The sequence below is a fragment of the Coregonus clupeaformis genome, chromosome 39 (assembly GCF_020615455.1).
Source record: "Coregonus clupeaformis isolate EN_2021a chromosome 39, ASM2061545v1, whole genome shotgun sequence".
Classification (NCBI taxonomy): domain Eukaryota; kingdom Metazoa; phylum Chordata; class Actinopteri; order Salmoniformes; family Salmonidae; genus Coregonus; species Coregonus clupeaformis.
This window is the reverse complement of record NC_059230.1, coordinates 19,145,717-19,169,508: the sequence shown is the minus strand read 5'-3', so window position 1 is coordinate 19,169,508 and position 23,792 is coordinate 19,145,717. Positions and strand designations below refer to the sequence as shown.

General features: G+C 45.2%; 1 protein-coding gene across 1 annotated transcript in view; it reads left to right on the top strand.

The window, feature by feature from the left end:
• The window catches only part of LOC121554278 (neurexin-2-like), a 591,334-nt gene that overhangs the window by 312,452 nt on the left and 255,090 nt on the right, over positions 1 to 23,792 (top strand). The window contains exon 5 of the mRNA XM_041867756.2: positions 15,909 to 15,926. Within this exon, the coding sequence (XP_041723690.2) occupies positions 15,909 to 15,926 (18 nt within the window). The remainder of the gene's footprint in view (positions 1 to 15,908; positions 15,927 to 23,792) is intronic.

The window sequence follows — 23,792 nt, the reverse complement described above, 5'->3', positions numbered from 1 at the left end:
CCCTCACTGTCACGGATGCCATGGTTGCCCTTATTTTGAAGATGTAATCCGGAGACAGGTGTTTTCTCCATCTCCTTAGCTGTCATACTCTAATTCCACTGATTTCAAAACTCAATCTCTCAGCATGTCCAGCCCACTCATTATCTCAGCCAATCATGGCTAGCAGGAAGGTTGCTGTCTTTTTCTGTGGCTAAACCAACTAGGCTCGTAATATAACCATTTTATTCGTATTTACAGATGGCATACAAGTTTGTTATTAAGCCACATTAAATTTAACATGTTCCAGAAGGCATTTCTGCCAAAAAATGCATTTTGATGTAAAAAAAACGTTGAAATGGCTCTCCTTTGAAGTAGTGACGCGCGACATACGCCTCATTAGCAATATGCTAATTGCATCCGTTTTTTATTATTACTTTGTGTACACTCTCTGCGGGGTCGGCAGAAAGCAGATACAGTATTTTCAACCCAACTTCCGTTTCCCCCGAAAAACGGATGTGGGGACTCAAGCATCTTTTTACGCCTACTATGTTAGGTTACTTTGTGTATAACAACATTGAAATGTCTTATCTACTAAAACCAAATCACATATAACTTTAAAGGAACTTGCTTTTCACAAAGAAAACTAAACTAATCATACTAAATATACTAAACAACATATATTCAATGTCTGAACAGATAAAAATTAATCCAATAGAACTTTCTTATCTATCTCACAATTAAAACATTATTCCAAGTGTCACAATATTAACCTTGAAATCCTCAGCATGCTAATGAAGAAAAGAGCAAAGACTGAATATTTCCCAGATAAATTGTTTAATGTTTTCATGTAGCTTCAACATTTATGTGAGAAAAATGTGAACCAGTGGAGGCTGGTGGGAGGAGCTATAGGGGGACAGGGTCATTTTAATGGCTGGAATGGAATTAATGGTTTCCACATGTTTGATGTGTTTGATACCGTTTCATTTATGCCATTCCAGCCATTACAATGAGCCCGTCCTCCTATAGCACCTCCCTCCACCCGCCACTGATATGAACACTATAGGGATGTTAACCTTAGGATGTTTAAAGGGGCAACTACAGAATTTACATGAGCCAAGTGATAACTGAGCAATGAGTTTTCAACCAATGGAAGTTTAAAAGAGAATGAATAACATTGAAATAACTAAAACAACAAAAACTAAATCAACTTCACAACTATTGCCGTTTTGAGTAAACTTTGGAGATGGTGGCTCTATGGAAGTCCTTCGTCCAAAACTTGTTGAAACAATGCATGCACTGAAACAATCAGAAAACAAAACAAAAACAACATTAAGATACTGAAAACAATTACTGAAAACATTTTATATTTTGGCATCTTAAAAGGTAGACTCATCAGCTAATGGGCAGAATTTGACTTTGGAAAAGCGGGGTTAGCTGGAACGAAGTTGCCTTGATGTTGCTATGCTTCTCACTTAAAATGTTCATTCTATACACTGAGTGTACAAAACATTATGAACACCTGCTCTTTCCATGACATAGACTGACGAGGTGAATCAAGGTGAAAGCTATGATCCCTTATTGATGTCACTTGTTAAATCCACTTCAATCAGTGTAGATGAAGGGGAGGAGACAGGTTAAACATGATTTTTACCCTTGAGACATGGATTGTGTATGTGTGCCATTCAGAGGGTGAATGGGTAAGACAAAATATTTAAGACAATAGATGCCTTTGAACGGGGTATGGTAGTAGGTGCCAGGCACACCGGTTTGTGTCAAGAACTGCAACGCTGCTGGGTTTTTCACGCTCAACAGTTTCCTGTGCGCATTTTTCCTATATTGTTGCTTTACAACCCCCCCCACCCCCCACCCCCCCACTTTTTTTTTGCGATTGGTGTGAATGCACCACAAACATCTTTCCAGGGTGTTGATGCATCCTCTTCCCAATGCAGCCTCTTTCAACACCACAGGTAGGGGAAGGGTATCCATGTGCAGAAGTGAGGTTTTGCTTTGATGTCAAGTCACTTCATATTGTTGCTAACGTTACCTTAGCTGATGTGCTAGCGAACATGCTACTGAACAGTGATGCTAGAATATTGACATTAAAAGACAGCAACATCTTCACCTAAAAATAAGTGTTTAAAATATTTGGCAAGTCATTAGTTAGCTAGCTTTCACATTAAATGTGCAAAAATATGATAGTAAATGTTAGCAAGCTAGTTAACTAGCTAAGCGCTAGCCACTAGCTAGCCAGTCAGTGGCGCTGACAGGTTGAAACTTTTATAGCAGAAAAATGTGTTTCACTCTATCCAATAAAGCATGACATTGCTAACCAGGCATCAATTACCTAACACATTTTAATGTTTATTAGGAAGTTTAATTAATAAGTTAGACACTGACCGGACCACATTGGTACGTAGCTAGATTGCTTCGTTTCCATTTGCAACTGATTTTTCTTCTCCCCCTGACTGGTTGTCAACAGTTACTGTCTTGGAACTAATGTGTTCACCAAAAATGACTTCTGGCAAACTTTTTGCCACTAGTGGCAATAAATATTATTGTTGCCAAAGTTTTGCCGCAAATTCACCACTAGTGGCAAACATTTGCAAACTTCTGGCAACATTTTGTGGCACACTATTTAGTTTGCAGCAAATTTGCCACAAACTGCGGGAAGTTTGCAGCAACAAATTCATTTTGGTAAGGGGTACTGTTCACTAGTCTGAGCTTCCAATAGACTCTCTCTCTCTCCCCAGTGTTAGCCTCTAGCCACTAAAGTTGCTAGCCGTGGTTATTTACTATGCTGCTGATCACTAGACTCTCTCTCCGCAGTATGAGCCTCTCTCCCCAGTGTTAGCCTCTAGCCGCTAAAGTAGCTAACAGTGGTTATTTACTGTGCTGCAGAGGTCACCGGAGACATTACGAGCTTTGCCCTGCTCCCAGCAGACTTCTTTGTGTGATACACGGCCAATAAAGTGCACAGTTAGCCCCGCACTATATCCCACTGTAGGCCTATAAAGATAGCAGCGGCTGCCATGTGGTGATATTGCGTGGGCACCTAGCCATGTGTGTATGTCTTTATGTTTTTGTTTTGCCTGGGATTTTGAACAGGGGATCGCAGTGTGAGGGTATTTGATTTTCTCTAGCTCTATTTCTTTCGGTCTCCTTTCTTTATTTTTGTTAGTTCATTGTTCTTTCTTTCTTTGTACATTTTCTTCTTTCTCAAGAACGGTCTTTGACTTTCTCTCTCTCTCTCGCTCTCTCTCACTCTCTTTACACTCTCTCTCTCTACTCTCTCTCTCTCTCTCTCTCTCTCTCTCAATCCATATCTCCCTCTCTCCCTGAGTGTGTTTGCTTTCGTGTGTTCAGTATGTGTCTGTTCTGTGTGAAAGAGCGTTTTTAAAAATTCTATTACCATAACATACTGAATACCATACGGATGAGCAGCCTTCACTGTCAATATCCCTGAACAAGACCTCAGAGACCAAGGCTATTGATCGAACACATTTTTCTGGCTATAACATTCTTTCCTGAGTCAGATCCATTCAGCACACTCAAGGTTCTTCATGGGCCCTGGTCCCTATACCAAGGACTAGCAGAAACACAGTAGGACCAAGACCTTGGGTTCCCATCTGTTCTGGCCTGTCTCTGTGTGAGCGTCCATGTGTGAGGTTTGGAGAGAGACCTAAAACCCTTAGAAAAAGGGCAAACCAGCCAGCTAGACAATATGGCTGCTCTTTCTTCATGGATTTTTTATTTTTTATTTATTTCACCTTTATTTAACCAGGTAGGCCAGTTAAGAACAAGTTCTCATTTACAACTGCGACCTGGCCAAGATAAAGCAAAGCAGTGCAATTAAAAACAACAACAACACAGAGTTACATATGGGATAAACAAAAACGTACAGTCACAGTAGAAAAATAGAAAATCTATATACAGTGTGAGCAAATGTAGTAAGTTATGGAGGTAAGGCAATAAATAGTCCATAGTGCAAAATAATTACATTTTAGTATTAACACTGGAGTGATAGATGTGCAGAAGATGATGTGCAAATAGAGATACTGGGGTGCAAATTAGCAAAATAAATAACAATATGGGGATGAGGTAGTTGGGTGGGCTAATTACAGATGGGCTGTGTACAGGTGCAGTGATCGGTAAGCTGCTCTGAGAACTGATGCTTAAAGTTAGTGAGGGAGATAAGGGGAGATAAGAGTCTCCAGCTTCAGAGATTTTTGCAGTTCGTTCCAGTCATTGGCAGCAGAGAACTGGAAGGAATGGCGGCCAAAGGAGGTGGTGGCTTTGGGGATGACCAGTGAGATATACCTGCTGGAACGCATACTACGGGTGGGTGTTGCTATGGTGATCAATGAGCTAAGATAAGGCGGGGATTTGCCTAGCAGTGATTTATAGATGACCTGGAGCCAGTGGGTTTGGCGACGAATATGTAGGGGTGGGTAATATATGGGGCTATGGTGGCACTGTGATAGACTACATCCAATTTGCTGAGTAGAGTGTTGGAGGCTATTTTGTAAATGACATCGCTGAAGTCAAGGATCGATAGGATAGTCAGTTTTACGAGGGCAGCATGAGTGAAGGAGGCTTTGTTGCGAAATAAGAAGCCGATTCTAGATTTAACTTTGGATTGGAGATGCTTAATGTGAGTCTGGAAGGAGAGTTTACGGTCTAACCAGACACCTAGGTATTTGTAGTTGTCCACATATTCTAAGTCAGACCCGCCGAGAGTAGTGATTCTAGTCGGGTGGGCGGGTGCAAGCAGTGTTCGATTGAAGAGCATGCATTTAGTTTTACTACCGTTTAAGAGCAATTGGAGGCTACAGAAGGAGTGTTGTATGGCATTGAAGCTCGTTTGGAGGTTTGTTAACACAGTGTCCAATGAATTGCCATATGTATACAAAATGGGGTCGTCTGCGTAGAGGTGGATCTGAGAGTCACCAGCAGCAAGAGTGACATCATTGATATACACAGAGAATAGAGTCGGCCCGAGAATTGAACCCTGTGGCACCCCCATAGAGACTGCCAGAGGTCCAGACAACAGGCCCTCCAATTTGACACATTGAACTCTATCTGAGAAGTAGTTGGTGAACCAGGCGAGGCAGTCATTTGAGAAACCAAGGCTATTTAGTCTGTCAATAAGAATGCGGTGATTGACAGAGTCGAAAGCCTTGGCCAGGTCGATGAAGACGACTGCACAGTACTGTCTTTTATCGATCACGGTTATAATATCGTTTAGGACCTTGAGCGTGGCTGAGGTGCACCCATGACCAGCTCGGAAACCAGATTGCATAGTGGAGAAGGTACGGTGGGATTCAAAATGGTCGGTGATCTGTTTGTTAACTTGGCTTTCAAATACTTTCGAAAGGCAGGGCAGGATGGATATAGGTCTGTAACTGTTTGGATCTAGAGTGTCACCCCCTTTGAAGAGGGGGATGACCGCGGCAGCTTTCCAATCTCTGGGGATCTCAGACAACATGAAAGAGAGGTTGAACAGGCTTGTAATAGGCGTTGCGACAATTTCGACGGCTAATTTTCTTTTGGGGGGGGTCATGGGTAAGTTACAGCGGAGGGTGCAGAGCTGGTGGCCGGGGTAGGGGTAGCCAAGTGGAAAGCATGGCCAGCCGTAGCAAAATGCTTGTTGAAATTCTCAATTATCGTAGATTTATCGGTGGTGACAGTGTTTCCTAGCCTCAGTGCAGTGGGCAGCTGGGAGGAGGAGCTCTTATTCTCCATGGACTTTACAGTGTCCCAAAACTTTTTGGAGTTAGTGCTAAAGGATGCAAATTTCTGTTTGAAAAAGCTAGCCTTTGCTTTCCTAACTGATTGTGTATATTGGTTCCTGACTTCCCTGAAAAGTTGCATATCGCGGGGGCTGTTCGATGCTAATGCAGTACGCCACAGGATGTTTTTGTGCTGGTCAAGGGCAGTCAAGTCTGGGGTGAACCAGGGGCTATATCTGTTCTTAGTTCAGATTGTTTTGAATGGGGCATGCTTATTTAAGATGGAGAGGAAAGCACTTTTAAAGAACAACCAGGCATCCTCTACTGACGGAATGAGGTCAATATCCATCCAGGATTCCTGGGCCAGGTCAATTAGAAAGGCCTGCTCGCTGAAGTGTTTTAGGGAGCGTTTGACAGTGATGAGGGGTGGTCGTTTGACCGCGGACCCATTTACGGACGCAGGCAATGAGGCAGTGATCGCTGAGATCCTGGTTGAAGACAGTGGAGGTGTATTTAGAGGGTAAATTAGTCAGGATGATATCTATGAGGGTGCCCATGTTTATGGATTTAGGGTTGTACCTGGTAGGTTCTTTTTTTTTTGTAATTTAGCAGACCCTCTTATCCAGAGCGACTTACAGTTAGTGAATGCATACATTATTTTATTTTTCATACTGACCCCCCGTGGGAATCAAACCCACAACGCCATGCTCTACCAACTGAGCTACATCCCTGCCGGCCATTCCCTCCCCTACCCTGGACGACGCTGGGCCAATTGTGCTCCGCCCCATGGGTCTCCCGGTCGCGGCCTGCTACGACAGAGCCTGGATAATTTGATAATTTGTGTGAGATTGAGGGCATCTAGTTTAGATTGTAGGAAGGCTGGGGTGTTAAGCATATCCCAGTTTAGGTAATAAAGCAGTACGAACTCTGAGGATAGATGGGGGGCAGTCAATTCACATATGGTGTCCAGGGCACAGCTGGGGGCTGAGGAGGGTCTGTAGCAAGCGGCAACAGTGAGAGACTTATTTCTGGAAAGGTGGATTTTTAGAAGTAGAAGCTCAAACTGTTTGGGCACAGATCTGGATAGTATGATAGAGCGCTGCAGGCTATCTCTAAAGTAGATTGCAATTCCGCCCCCTTTGGCAGTTCTATCTAGACAAAAATGTTGTAGTTGGGGATGGACATTTCTGCCAGGATTCAGACACTGCTAGAACATCAGGGTTAGCGGAGTGTGCTAACGCAGTGAAAACTCAAACTTAGGGAGGAGGCTTCTGATGTTAACGTGCAAGAAACCAAGGCTTTTACAATTACAGAAGTCAACAAATGATAGCGCCTGGGGAGTAGGAGTTATACTGGGGGCTACAGGGCCGGGGTTAACCTCTACATCACCAGAGGAACAGAGGAGGAATAGAATAAGGATACGGCTAAAGTCTTTAAGAACTGGTCTTCTAGTGCGTTGGGTACAGAGAATAAAAGGGGCAGATTTCCGGGCGTTGTAGAATAGATTCAGGGCATTATGTACAGACAAGGATATGGAAGGATATGAGTACAGTGGAGGTAAACCTAAGCGTTGGGTAACGATTAAAGAAATACCATCACTGGAGGCACCGATTGAGCCGGTCTCCGCGTGTATAGGGGGTGGGACAAAAGAGCTATCTGAGGCAGGTTGAGCGGGACTGGGGGCTCTACAGTGAAATAGTACAATAAGAACTAACCGAAACAGCAATAGGCAAGGCATATTGACATGGGAGAGAGGCATAACGCAATCATAGGTGTTATTCGAGAGAGCTAAGGCAACAGCTGGTAATGGCAACGAAAGTTTGGGCTGAGGCTAAACAGATAAACAGGATGTGGTACCGTATAAAGGAACAGTCCAGCAGGCATCAGCTGTGTAGCTGAATGATCATAAGGTCCAGTGAACAGCAATAGGTGAGTCCGGGAGCAGTTCGGTGGCTGCTACGGCACAGGCGAGCAGGAGGCACGGCTGTTGATTGCCTGTGCTAGCGGGCCGAGGCTAGCAGATGGATCCTCATGGTCGTCGCAACGGGAAGCCCGTTGAAACCACATCAGACGATTACGTCGGCAGACCAGTCGTGATGGATCGGCAGGGCTCAGTGTCAACACTAGGAGGTCCCGTCCGGTTGACAGAGAGGTAGATAGCCAGGAGATGGGCCTGGCTCAAGGCTAACTGGTGCTTGCTTCGGAACAGTGGTGATTAGCCAACAACAACAAAAGCCATTCGGTTGCAGCTAGCTAGTTGCGATGATCCGGTGTTAAGGGCCAGTGATTCCGGCAGAAAATCCGATATGCTCTGGGTCGAATGCTGAATGTGGATGTGGTGCAGGAATCAGGCGCAGGACACAGAAGCTTCGTCCAACAGACTTTAGTAGACGACAACAAAATACAAACGGGCCTCAAAAGAGCCGTAAACACCAAAAATAAAATAAGCGCGCACACAAGTGCGAAAACTCTCCAAACAATGGAGCAAAACAATCACAGCACCTGCTGACAGGCGGAACAATTACACACAACACCCAACTAACAAAACGAGAACTTATAGGATACATAATTAACACTAAACGGAAACAGGTGTACAAATAAGACAAAACCAAACAAACATCGAAAACATACAACGGTGGCAGCTAGTACTCCGGGGACGACGACCGCCGAAGCCTGCCCGAGCAAGGAGGAGGAGCAGCCTCGGACGAAACCGTGACAGTACCCCCCCGACTCCGGCCTTGGGGACGACCAGGAGGACGCGGAGCAGGGCGCGTGGAATGACCACGGTGGAACTCAGTCAGGAGAGACGGGTCTAAGATGTCCCTCCTCGGCACCCAGCACCGTTCCTCCGGGCCGTACCCCTCCCACTCCACGAGATATTGGAGACCCCCCATCCGACGTCTCGAATCCAAGATGGACCGAACTGTGTACGCCGGAGCCCCCTCGATGTCCAGTGGGGGCGGAGGAGTCTCTCCTATCTCACAGTCCTGGAGTGGACCAGCTACCACCGGCCTGAGAAGAGACACATGGAACGAGGGGTTAACGTGATAATCAATAGGCAGTTGTAACCTGTAACACACCTCGTTCAACCTCCTCAGGACTTTAAAAGGCCCCACAAACCGCCGACCCAGCTTCCGGCAGGGCAGGTGGAGGGGTAGGTTTCTGGTCGAGAGCCAGACTTGATCTCCAGGTGCGTACACCGGCCCCTCACTGCGGTGGAGATCGGCGCTCGCCTTTTGTCGACGGATGGCCCGCTGCAGATGGATGTGTGCAGCGTTCCACGTCTCCTCCGAGCGCCGCACCCACTCATCCACCGCAGGGGCCTCAATCTGGCTCTGATGCCATGGTGCCAGAACCGGCTGGTACCCTAACACACATTGGAAAGGGGTTAGGTTGGTGGAGGAGTGGCGGAGAGAGTTCTGTGCCATCTCTGCCCAGGGAATATACCTCGCCCACTCCGCCGGCCGGCCCTGGCAATACGACCTCAGAAACCTACCCACATCCTGGTTCACTCGTTCTACCTGCCCATTGCTCTCCGGGTGGTACCCCGAGGTAAGGCTCACCGAGACCCCCAAGCGCTCCATGAACGCTCTCCAGACTCGGGTGGTGAACTGGGGACCTCGATCAGACACTATATCCTCGGGTACCCCGTAATGCCGGAAGACGTGGGTGAATAGTGCCTCAGCGGTCTGTAGGGCAGTAGGAAGACCCGGCATTGGGAGGAGACGACAGGCCTTAGAGAACCGATCCACAACGACCAGGATGGTGGTATTCCCCTGAGAGGGGGGAAGGTCTGTAACAAAATCCACCGAGAGGTGAGACCAGGGTCGTTGTGGAACGGGCAGGGGTTGTAACTTCCCCCTGGGCAGGTGTCTGGGCGCCTTACACTGGGCGCACACCGAGCAGGAGCAGACATAAACCCTCACATCCCTGGCTAACGTTGGCCACCAGTACTTAGCGCTAAGGCAGTGCACTGTCCGGCCAATACCTTAGAGGAGGGTGTCGTGTGAGCCCAATAAATAAGTCGATCCCGAACCTCGAGCGGAACGTACGTCCGACCCACAGGACACTGTGGAGGGCTAGGGTCGGTACGCAACGCCCGCTCGATTTCATCATCGACCTCCCACACTACCGGTGCCACCAGACAAGACTCCGGTAGTATGGAAGTTCGCTCAACAGACCTCTCCTCTGTGTCATACCGCCGGGACAGGGCGTCTGCCTTACCGTTCTGGGACCCAGGGATGTACGTGATTTTAAATACGAACCGGGCTAGAAACATGTTCCACCGAGCCTGGCGAGGGTTCAGTGTCCTAGCTGCCCGGATGTACTCCAGGTTACGGTGGTCAGTCAAAATGAGGAAAGGGTGTTAAGCCCCCTCAAGCCAATGCCTTCACACCTTTAGGGCCTGTACCACGGCTAACAGCTCCCTGTCCCCTACGTCAAAATTTCGCTCCGCCGGGCTGAGCTTTTTGGAGTCAAAAGCACAGGGGCGGAGTTTAGGTGGCGTGCCGGACCGTTGCGATAGCATGGCCCCTATACCGGCCTCAGGTGCGTCCACCTCTACCTGAAATGGTAAAGCGGGATCCGGATGCGCCAGCACCGGAGCCGAAGTATACAGGCCCTTCAGTCTCCCAAAAGCCCTGTCCGCCTCAGCTGACCATTGCAAGCGCACCGGACCCCCCTTCAGAAGAGACGTTATGGGAGCTGCCACCTGTCCAAAACCCCGGATAAACCTCCGGTAGTAATTCGCAAAACCCAAGAACTGCTGCACCTCTTTAACCGTGGTTGGGGTTTGCCAATTACGCACGGCTGACACACGGTAAACCTCCATCTTCACCCCTGACGCGGACAACTGATAACCCAAAAAGGAGATAGACTCCTGGAAAAACAGACATTTCTCTGCCTTGACATACAGGTCGTGCTCCAACAGCCTCCTCAACACTCGGCGCACCAGCGCTACATGCTCGGCTCGGGTAGACGAGTACACTAGAATGTCGTCAATGTACACGACCACACCTTGCCCCTGCATGTCCCGGAAGATCTCATCCACAAAGGATTGGAAGACTGAAGGAGCATTCATCAACCCGTATGGCATGACGAGATACTCGTAATGACCCGAGGTGGTACTAAATGCTGTCTTCCATTCATCGCCCTCCCTAATGCACACAAAGTTGTAGGCGCTCCTGAGATCCAGTTTTGTGAAGAAACGCGCTCCGTGTAATGATTCCGTCATAGTCGCAATCAGAGGGAGTGGATAACTGTATTTCACAGTGATCTGATTGAGACTACGGTAATCAATACACGGGCGCAATCCTCCATCCTTTTTCTTCACAAAAAAGAAGCTTGAGGACGCAGGGGAAGTGGAGGGCCGTATGTATCCTTGTCTCAGAGACTCGGCTATGTATGTCTCCATAGCCCCCTTCTCCTCTTGAGGATACACATGGCTCTGCGGAAGCGCTGCTCCTGCCTGGAGGTCTATCGCACAATCCCCCTGTCTATGAGGTGGCAATCGCGTCGCCCTCGCCTTGCTAAACACGAGTGCTACCTCCTCATACTCTGGGGGAATGTGCATTGCGGGCACTTGGTTCGGACTCTCCACCGAGGTCGCCCCCACGGAAACACACAGACATCGCCCCTCACATTGGGCAGACCACTCCTTAAGAGCCCTCTGTTGCCACGAAATAGAGGGATTATGGGTAATCAACCAGGGAAGCCCCAGCACCACTGGATACGCAGGAGAGTCGATCAGATATACAGTGGGGGAAAAAAGTATTTAGTCAGCGACCAATTGTGCAAGTTCTCCCACTTAAAAAGAAGAGAGAGGCCTGTAATTTTCATCATAGGTACACGTCAACTATGACAGACAAAATGAGGAAAAAAAATCCAGAAAATCACATTGTAGGATTTTTAATGAATTTATTTGCAAATTATGGTGGAAAATAAGTATTTGGTCAATAACAAAAGTTTCTCAATAGTTTGTTATATACCCTTTGTTGGCAATGACACAGGTCAAACGTTTTCTGTAAGTCTTCACAAGGTTTTCACACACTGTTGCAGGTATTTTGGCCCATTCCTCCATGCAGATCTCCTCTAGAGCAGTGATGTTTTGGGGCTGTCGCTGGGCAACACGGACTTTCAACTCCCTCCAAAGATTTTCTATGGGGTTGAGATCTGGAGACTGGCTAGGCCACTCCAGGACCTTGAAATGCTTCTGACGAAGCCACTCCTTCGTTTCCTGGGCGGTGTGTTTGGGATCATTGTCATGCTGAAAGACCCAGCCACGTTTCATCTTCAATGCCCTTGCTGATGGAAGGAGGTTTTCACTCAAAATCTCACGATACATGGCCCCATTCATTCTTTCCTTTACACGGATCAGTTGTCCTGGTCCCTTTGCAGAAAAACAGCCCCAAAGCATGATGTTTCTACCCCCATGCTTCACAGTAGGTATGGTGTTATTTGGATGCAACTCAGCATTCTTTGTCCTCCAAACACGACGAGTTGAGTTTTTACCAAAAAGTTATATTTTGGTATTCTCCCAATCCTCTTCTGGATCATCCAAATGCACTCTAGCAAACTTCAGACGGGCCTGGACATGTACTGGCTTAAGCAGGAGGACACGTCTGGCACTGCAGGATTTGAGTCCCTGGCGGCGTAGTGTGTTACTGATGGTAGGCTTTGTTACTTTGGTCCCAGCTCTCTGCAGGTCATTCACTAGGTCCCCCCGTGTGGTTCTGGGATTTTTGCTCATCGTTCTTGTGATCATTTTGACCCCACGGGGTGAGATCTTGCGTGGAGCCCCAGATCGAGGGAGATTATCAGTGGTCTTGTATGTCTTCCATTTCCTAATAATTGCTCCTACAGTTGATTTCTTCAAACCAAGCTGCTTACCTATTGCAGACTCAGTCTTCCCAGCCTGGTGCAGGTCTACAATTTTGTTTCTGGTGTCCTTTGACAGCTCTTTGGTCTTGGCCATAGTGGAGTTTGGAGTGTGACTGTTTGAGGTTGTGGACAGGTGTCTTTTATACTGATAACAAGTTCAAACAGGTGCCATTAATACAGGTAACGAGTGGAGGACAGAGGAGCCTCTTAAAGAAGAAGTTACAGGTCTGTGAGAGCCAGAAATCTTGCTTGTTTGTAGGTGACCAAATACTTATTTTCCACCATAATTTGCAAATAAATTCATTAAAAATCCTACAATGTGATTTTCTGGATTTTTTTTCCTCAATTTGTCTGTCATAGTTGACGTGTACCTATGATGAAAATTACAGGCCTCTCTCATCTTTTTAAGTGGGAGAACTTGCACAATTGGTGGCTGACTAAATACTTTTTTTCCCCACTGTAACTGAATAGTTTCCTCATGACCCCCCTGCGTACTCATCCTAAGTGGCGCTGTGACCTCCCTAATCAACCCCGATCCCAACGGGCGGCTATCTAGTGCATGTACAGGGAAGGGAGCATTGACAGGAAGGAGGGGAATCCCTAACTTTACACAAAAATTCCGATCAACAAAATTCCCAGCTGCGCCTGAATCTACTAGCACCTTATGCTGGGAATGAGGTGCAACATGTGGAAAACGGACAGGTATACATAGGTGCACAACAGAGAGCTCTGGGTAAGTGGGGCGCCTACTCACCTGGAAGGACTCCCCAGTGCGTGGCCTGTTGTCTCGTCCCCCTGGAGACCCTCCCCAGCACCTAGCCGCAGTGTGCCCTCCACGGCCACAGTTGGTGCAGGGGACGGCCCCCCTCGGGCTCCTTCTCCTCCTCTCTCTAGCGCCAGCACCCCCGAGCTCCATAGGGCTCGGCTCGGAGGTGCTGGAGGGTGGAATGGACGGCCCCCACTCCGGACGTCCGCGGGTGACCAGCAGGGTATCGAGACGGATGGACATGTCCACCAACTGGTCGAACGAGAGGTTGGTGTCCCTGCAGGCCAGCTCTCGGCGGACGTCCTCCCGCAGACTGCATCGATAGTGGTCGATGAGGGCCCGCTCATTCCACCCTGCATCCGCCGCTAGAGTCCGGAATTCCAAGGCGAACTCCTGGGCGCTCCTCTTCCCCTGTCGGTGGTAGAATAGACGCTCCCCCGCCGCATTCCCCTCAGGTGGATGGTCGAACACGGCCCTGAAGCGGCGGGAGAACTCCGCGTAGGTGATAGTGGCGGCGTCTATCCCCCTCCATTTGGCGTTGGCCCACTCCAACGCTTTGCCGGTGAGACAGGAGATGAGGGCGGAAACGCTCTCGTGTCCCGAGGGCGCCGGGTGTACGGTGGCCAGGTAGAGTTCCACCTGCAGGAGGAACCCCTGACACCCGGCAGCGGTGCCATCATACGCCCTCGGGAGCGAGAGCCGAATCCCACTGGGTTCCGGAGCTTGGATGGGCGGACTGGCCGATGGTGGTGGTGAGGTAGGTGGAGGTGTGGGTACCCCTCTGTTCTCCCATCGGTGCAGAGTATTTATCACGTCCTGCAGGGCGGTCCCGATTTTATGGATCCTGTCGTCCTGCCCGCGGACGCGCTCCTCCAACGACTCGGGCGCTGCTGCTGCTCCTGCTGATTCCATAGTAGGTGTGTAATTCTGTCAGAATGCTGAATGTGGATGTGGTGCAGGAATCAGGCGCAGGACACAGAAGCTTCGTCCAACAGACTTTAGTAGACGACAACGAAATACAAACGGGCCTCAAAAGAGCCCGGAGGCGAGCGATTACGCACACCGTGCTTAAACACCAAAAATAAAATAAGCGCGCACACAAGTGCGAAAACTCTCCAAACAATGGAGCAAAACAATCACAGCACCTGCTGACAGGCGGAACAATTACACACAACATCCGACTAACAAAACGAGAACTTATAGGACACATAATTAACACTAAACGGAAACAGGTGTACAAATAAGACAAAACCAAACAAACATCGAAAACATACAACGGTGGCAGCTAGTACTCCGGGGACGACGACCGCCAAAGCCTGCCCGAGCAAGGAGGAGGAGCAGCCTCGGCCGAAACCGTGACATGCAGACTGGCCAATAATTGTCCAGGCTAGAGCTGGCTGGTAGGTAGTGTAGGCCACGGACAATGGTGAAGACCGCTAACAGTGGCTAATACCATGTAGCTAGTTAGCTGGCTAGCTGGCTAGTTTCAGCCGGAGGTTCTAGATAAAAAGGTATAAAGAAATAATAGAATCCGTTCCACATTGGGTGAGGCGGGTTGCAGGAAAGTATATTTAGTTAAAGGATGGAAAGTGAGATTGAGAAATACTGTATATACGGAAAAGACAAAAAAACTAAAAAAAAACTGGCTATTTACACGAGGACACTACAGAATAAACGACCGCACTGCTACGCCATCTTGGATTAGTAATGGATACAGTGGACCTGGAGTATGTTGTATACCCTTCTGCACACACACAAACACACACAGGCACACACACTCACACACAAACCTACCAACCACTTAACACCTGCCAATTGGCAAAGAACTGCTCCCGTTCCCTAATTGTGAATTTGACCCCGGCAGCATATCGATATTTCTGATGAAAAGAGACTGAGACTGAGAAACAGCTGAGAGACTGAGAAACAGCTTCCATCTCCAGGCCATCAGACTGTTAAACAGTCACCACTAGCCCGCCGCCGCTCAGTAACCTGCCCTGAACCTTAATCACTGTTCTAGCCGGCTACCACCCAGTACTCTCCCAAACTGATTCTGAGTGTGATAGCCAAATAATTCACAAGCAATGAGAGGAGCAATGGTGACAATAAAAGCAAAGCAGCTTTTCCTCGGTATTGAATGATGTCTATAAACGCCCTCATGACTCTATTTAAAATGAACATGTACGTCTTTCCGCATCCACAGAACAAGTTTACAGGTCCATTTGAAAATGAGAAGTTGAACGATGTTTTCTTGTCTGTTCTTTACAAGGAAGACTATGAAACTGCCCCGAGCTCTTTACACAGACACATGTTAATGTTACCTCTTAACAGCTAGCGGGTTTATATTATGTGTTGCTCTGTGGAATATAAGTGTGCAGATTGCTCTTATTAATTGCTGTCGTCATCTCTCTCTCTCTCTCTTTCAGTATGCCATCAGTCTTTGTATTAGTGTCGGGTTAGGGGTGAACGGGTTTGTTCCACTGAAGTCTTGATTCGATCTGTGAACTAAAATATATATTCTCTCTCTCTCTCTCTCTTCTCTCTCGGTCTCCCCACAGGTGACTCATCGCAGGGCGGTAAGTGGACTATCTATCTCTCTTCACCTTCTCTCTTGCTCAGTGCTTGACTTGGACTGAAATAGATGCCAGTACTCATTTTTGGGTGCAGGTACAGTTTATATTTCGGTGCAGGAGCTCCACAATACTTGGGAGCTAATATTCTATAAGAGGTGCAGGAGTTCAAGCAGTATAAAAAAGTGCTGGTATTCAGCTCCAGTGAGATCCTGCCCAAGCCAAGCCCTGCTCCTGCTCTGACACATGTACTGATGTTTAATGTCTGTGGCTGAGTATCAGACAATGATGTGGGATCTGATGATTCTATGGCATGATTCAGTTGAACACATACACACACACACACACACACACACACACACAGGTGCACGCAAACACATCCCTTCCCACTGTAAGGGATGAACAAGCAGGGTAGGGTGCAAATATTAGCGGTTTTATTTTCCCAAACTTAAAGTTGTTTACAAAGTAAGGGAAGTCAAAAACCATAGTGCATAAAAAGAGCACTTAAAAGTCTGTAAATTAATGAAAGTTAAACTGTTCTAATGCCTCAAACATAGATCAACGTTTAACTGAGGTCTACATCAGTGGAGGCTGGTGGGAGGAGCTATAGGAGGACAGGCTCATTGTAATAGCTGAAATGGAATAAATGGAACTGAGTCAAACATATTTGATGTATTCCATTCCAGCCATTACAATGAGCCCGTCCTCCTATAGCGCCTCCCACCAGTCTCCACTGGTCTACATAGCAGAACAGGCGCAACTCCAAGGTTTAACTGAAGCCATAAGGTTAGCACACATAATATAAAGGGAATGGCCAGATCCAAATATCTGAGGCAGGTAGGCTACAAAGATACTGTACACAAAAATGATCAATGATTTTTTCCTAACATTTTAAGCAGAAACATGATTAAGCATAAGTATTATCATTAACATGATTAGTTTTAAATATATGCATTGTACATAGTACAGTGGGGGAAAAAAGTATTTAGTCAGCCACCAATTGTGCAAGTTCTCCCACTTAAAAAGATGAGAGAGGCCTGTAATTTTCATCATAGGTACACGTCAACTATGACAGACAAATTGAGAAAAAAAAATCCAGAAAATCACATTGTAGGATTTTTTATGAATTTATTTGCAAATTATGGTGGAAAATAAGTATTTGGTCACCTACAAACAAGCAAGATTTCTGGCTCTCACAGACCTGTAACTTCTTCTTTAAGAGGCTCCTCTGTCCTCCACTCGTTACTTGTATTAATGGCACCTGTTTGAACTTGTTATCAGTATAAAAGACACCTGTCCACAACCTCAAACAAACAGTCACACTCCAAACTCTACTATGGCCAAGAACAAAGAGCTGTCAAAGGACACCAGAAACAAAATTGTAGACCTGCACCAGGCTGGGAAGACTGAATCTGCAATAGGTAAGCAGCTTGGTTTGAAGAAATCAACTGTGGGAGCAATTATTAGGAAATGGAAGACATACAAGACCACTGATAATCTCCCTCGATCTGGGGCTCCACGCAAGATCTCACCCCGTGGGGTCAAAATGATCACAAGAACGGTGAGCAAAAATCCCAGAACCACACGGGGGGACCTAGTGAATGACCTGCAGAGAGCTGGGACCAAAGTAACAAAGCCTACCATCAGTAACACACTACGCCGCCAGGGACTCAAATCCTGCAGTGCCAGACGTGTCCCCCTGCTTAAGCCAGTACATGTCCAGGCCCGTCTGAAGTTTGCTAGAGTGCATTTGGATGATCCAGAAGAGGATTGGAAGAATGTCATATGGTCAGATGAAACCAAAATATAACTTTTTGGTAAAAACTCAACTCGTCGTGATTGGAGGATAAAGAATGCTGAGTTGCATCCAAAGAACACCATACCTACTGTGAATTATGGGGGTGGAAACATCATGCTTTGGGGCTGTTTTTCTGCAAAGGGACCAGGACGACTGATCTGTGTAAAGGAAAGAAAGAATGGGGCCATGTATCGTGAGATTTTGAGTGAAAACCTCCTTCCATCAGCAAGGGCATTGAAGATGAAACGTGGCTGGGTCTTTCAGCATGACAATGATCCCAAACACACCGCCCGGGCAACGAAGGAGTGGCTTCGTAAGAAGCATTTCAAGGTCCTGGAGTGGCCTAGCCAGTCTCCAGATCTCAACCCCATAGAAAATCTTTGGAGGGAGTTGAAAATCCATGTTGCCCAGCGACAGCCCCAAAACATCACTGCTCTAGAGGAGATCTGCATGGAGGAATGGGCCAAAATACCAGCAACAGTGTGTGAAAACCTTGTGAAGACTTACAGAAAACGTTTGACCTGTGTCATTGCCAACAAAGGGTATATAACAAAGTATTGAGAAACTTTTGTTATTGACCAAATACTTATTTTCCACCATAATTTGTAAATAAATTCATAAAAAATCCTACAATGTGATTTTCTGGAAAAAAAAAATCTCATTTTGTCTGTCATAGTTGATGTGTACCTATGATGAAAATTACAGGCCTCTCTCATCTTTTTAAGTGGGAGAACATGCACAATTGGTGGCTGACTAAATACTTTTTTACCCCACTGTATATTCTAGCATAACATGTTAACTGGGGGAATCCATTTCACCTCTGCTGGACAGAGGTGGTATGACCCAACACACCCCTCTGATTCAGGATAATAGGACATGCCAATTAGCAGCACACCCTCTAACAAGCACACTTGGCCACCATGATGCAGACAAGGCACCAGAAGAGAGCTGCAAAATCGAAAAAGGTCAAACAAAGAAAACAGTTTCTTAGATGAAGATACCGTTACAAATATAAATCTAAGAGTATGCACTCAACTAAGAATTAATATATGCAACAATTCAATAAATGTGTGTCTTTGACATTTTTGATGCTTTAAAGTGCAAAGGATTGGGATATTTACCTGTACGGCTACATGTGGCTGTCATACCCGCTTACACAGAAACGTACCAAAATAATAATAATCATAATCAACACTCCACTTGGGTATCCAAAAGCCTAATGTGCCACTTCAAACCAGACGGATTGAGATTGATTTGCCACTTGAACTTTTCTAACACCGGTGAAGAACAACTTTAAGGGGAGTGCAATTACCATTAATTTGTGTTGTGAGGCTGCGGGGTTTCTCCCTTGGTGCCGGTGAGAGGAGCTCACTTGCCTCACAGGGCAGCTCTCAGTGGATTGTGAGCAATCCAAAGAAGTTTGAAATATATAGGTTTCAATCAATCATGTGCTGGTTGGGGCACAGCAATTGACAGCAATAACCGTTCAGGGATAGAATGAAGACATATGATAGGACAGGGTGTATACAACTTCAATATCCAGCCCACTCTGATGAAAGAAGAAAAAAAAATATATATATATATATACTGAACAAAAATATAAAAGCAACATGCAACAATTTCTAAGATTTTACTGAGTTACAGTTCATAGAAGGAAATCAGCCAATTGAAATAAATTAATTTGGCCCTAATCTATGGATTTCACATGACTGGGCAGGGGCGACGCCATGGGTAAACTAGGCCCAGCCAATGAGAATGAGTTTTTCCCCACAAAAGGGCTTTATTAGAGACAGAAATTCTTCTCAGTAGACCTGTGTTTTGGTAAAGGTTTTGAATTGAGTGGTGTCTGTTGTGGGGTCTCAGTGGTGTCTGTTGTGGTGTCTGCTTTGAGTGAACAGTAGAGAGTATTGTAGTTTATTACCATTTAGAGCAGGGGTGCAACTTTGATTTTAGAAGTGGGGGGGACATAACTTGGTGGGGGGTCTGGGGGTCCTCACATTTCCTGCATTTCTACACAATCTAATATGACCCATGGCCCTTCTAGCTTTCTCTATTTAGAACAACAAAAAGTAAGCAAAAATGACCACAGTCATCAAGCTAGGTAAGAGATTGTTATTAAATACTGTATGTTTAAGTGATTGATAAGACTGAACTAGATCTATGATAATTCAATAATCAATATTGTGTTGCACCTTTAACCAATAGCCTGACAAATGAACAACTCTTACAAATAAAGTACAAAGACAACTTTTGATTGTCTTTATTAAGACATCCTCTATATCAAATTTCAGCCAGACCGCCCAAACAGCCTGAGCCACCTGCACGCCCGACCCCCACCAGTCTAGTCAATAACTCAACTCTCTCCCCAACACAACTTCCTTCCCATCTTTTTGGTTTTTTATGTCTCAAGGGAAAGTTTTGGAAAACAAAAGATTAATAAAAACACACCTACACATTAACGTACAGAAACAGTCAGGGGTGAAAGTAGATGTATTTTCTTTTATACTACAAAAATTACAGGGTAGCCTACTCTGCTGACACTAACAAACAGATCAATAAAAACGATGTTGTCTGATCCATATAATTGGCCTACGAAAAGGGGAGACACAAATACAATTATGACATCCATCTAACCTGGAGGAGGAAATGATTGTTCAAAAACAAACAAAAGTGGCACTGACCCAATGATAAAGACAGTGAATATGCACACTCACTGGCCAATGTTCTCCGTTGGTGCCAATAAGATATGCTACTGTTTGCTCAATTAAGTTAAGAATTTCGATAACTGAAAGACAGATTGGAGTCTCTTTACAGCAATAGCTATTTGCTTTCCAAACAGTTTTTCAGTGATTGTATTTTTAAATATTGCGATACACCTGGCTGGGTCTCTCTGCTTTTCACTGACAGTTGCAACGCAATCATCGATTTGGTATTTGCAGCGTGCGCTGCCCAAATTGCGGGACCTTCCGACTGAAGGCTATGCGATTTTTAAATAATCCACCACTTTTTTTTTTTTTTTTTTTAAGCTAATGATGCTCTGTGGTCAAATCATCCTTTCTGGTGTAATACCCTATTTTGAATGATTGTATTTATTTTTGTATAGACAGGAGTAAGCTAATTAGGCTATATCATTTTGGCAATTTAATTCAATTTACTTTAGGGAAAGCTTCCCCTAGCCTTATGGACACGCCGCCTATGCATTTTAATGTGGCATAAACACAACCACTCATTATGTTTTTGTCTGATTGTCAAACAATCACTTAACAAAGGCTATCCCCGTACATTCGTCCATTCACAAAATAATTTCAGCATCTAAACCCAACAGTGAACTGTGCACCCACATTTTGATTCTGTTACAAAACACCTACAGTGGGGAGAACAAGTATTTGATACACTGACGATTTTGCAGGTTTTCCTACTTACAAAGCATGTAGAGGTCTGTACTTTTTATCATAGGTACACTTCAAATGTGAGAGACGGAATCTAAAACAAAAATCCAGAAAATCACATTGTATGATTTTTAAGTAATTAATTTGCATTTTATTGCATGACATAAGTATTTGATCACCTACCAACCAGTAAGAATTCCGGCTCTCACAGACCTGTTAGTTTTTATTTAAGAAGCCCTCATGTTCTCCACTCATTACCTGTATTAAATGCACCTGTTTGAACTCGTTACCTGTATAAAAGACACCTGTCCACACACTCAATCAAACAGACTCCAACCTCTCCACAATGGCCAAGACCAGAGAGCTGTGTAAGGACATCAGGCCAGAAGGAGTCGCTAAAGCGTGATGGGACAAGGAAATCCCGGACGGCCAAACCCTCCCCTAACCCGGACAACGCTGGGCCAATTGTATGCCGCCTCATGGGTCTCCCGGTCACAGCTGGCTGTGACACAGCCCGGGATCGAACCCGGGTCGTTAGTGACACCTCAAGCATTGCGGTGCAATGCCTTAGACCGCTGCGCCAATCAGGAGGCTTTGGCATGTTGTTTTAATTGTGATAGACTCACTTTTTACCGGTACGGCGTACCCCCACTATTTATTTTGCCGGGACGCCGTACCGGACCTACCGCCTTACTTTCACCCCTGGAAACAGTACATCCTCCATATAATTCATATCATAGGCCTAATAGTACTTTAGAGCTATTTTTACTTGCACACAATATAGCTGGGTCACCCCGTCCTGCCACTAGGGGTCCACAGCCCTGCAGCGCCCCAACAAAACCTACTCAGTTTTAGGATCTCAAATCAAATCACATTTTATTGGTCACATACACATATTTAACAATGTTATTTTTTTATTTTTTTTATTAAAAAAAAAAAAGATTTAGGGGGTAGATCAGCTTTAATATTTCAGATAGATTGTAACTTCCATCAATGTAATTGTCTGCATCACTTCCAATCCCCCATATGTTTTTTTTTCGCTAAATATATATATATATATATATATATATATATATATATATATATACACACACACATATATATATATACACACATATATATATATATATATACATACATACATACATACATACATACATACACACACATATCCTTTTTTAAATTATATTTTCCTTCATTACTTTCCAACCCCACCACCCCTTCCCCAATTGGAGTAAACTAGTGAACAACAACGCTTAGGCCTCTACTTCCAGCCCATACATAATATATACATTTTATGGACACAGTCAAATTCTACAATAATGATATTTTGTTTGTTTTTACTCCTGAACTTCCTCCGATCATTTTCATGATGTCCATCTGGTTTGCTTCTTTATGCCATATTTGTCTAAGTGTGCACTTTCACAAAAGCTCTCAACCTATAACCTATATACTTATTATGGACACAGTATGCTTTACATTAGTTATCTTGTTGTTATTAGTTGTTGTTATTAGTCCCATCCTTCAGCTCCATTCAACACCTCCCATCTATATCTTAACACCATCCATATTGGATTTCTATTTGCCATATATTTTTCAACTGTACTGTGATGTTTTACAAAAGTTCTGAACCTTTCTATTTTCATTGTTTCTACAGATCGTAAATTGAAAATAAACTATTTTGCTAAAAGTATTATTATATTATGGATCGATTGACTATGACTTTTCAGATCACCCAGTAGTGCTATCTGCAGGGTTAGCTCCAGGTAAATATTGCAATCCTTTAGCCATTCCTGGACCTGTGTCCAAAAACAAGCTACAAATGGACAATACCAAAACAAATGATCTAATGATTCTCTTCGCAGCAAAATCTGCAGAGCTGGGAAGATTGTATCCCCCATATAAATAACATTCTATTGGTAGCAAGAATTTTATATAATAATTTAAATGTAAAAATTATAAGTTTTGAATCCGGCGTCGTTTTGCATATCAATTCATAAACACTATGCCATGGAAACAGTACATCAAAAATCTCTTCCCAACTATTTTGCAATCTATATTTAACATACTGGCCCCCTGTGGGAATCAAACCCACAACCCTGGCGTTGCAAACACCATGCTCTACTAATTGAGCTACATCCCTGCCGGCCATTCCCTCCCCTACCCTGGGCCAATTGTGCGCCGCCCCATGGGTCTCCCGGTCGCAGCCGGCTATGACAGAGCCTGGATTCGAACCAGGATCTCTAGTGGCACAGCTAGCACTGCGATGCAGTGCCTTAGACCACTGCGCCACTCGGCGCCCATACATTCTATGGATGGTCTTAAACTGCAGTAATTTATGTCTGACATTATATGAACATTACTGGGTATTCTAACATATATGTATCCATTCATCATCAATAGTGTCTCCCAGGTCTTCCTCACATTTTTGTTTTACATGTTTTGTGTCATCGGTAAAAGCCCTTGATACAGTTTGGAAATTAACTTTAGAAGTTTTTCAGACTGCCTTAAAATAGTTTCAATCTTTGAAGCTTCTTCCTTGTCCAGTGTTTGCTGCACAGAGATGATAAAGTTTTGTATCTGCAAAAGTTCACCTCTGCGCCGTCACAGACTGGTCTTCCCTGGCTGCCTGATCCTGACGAGACCCTGTCACCATCTGATCCTGTTTAGATGAGGCATGACAAA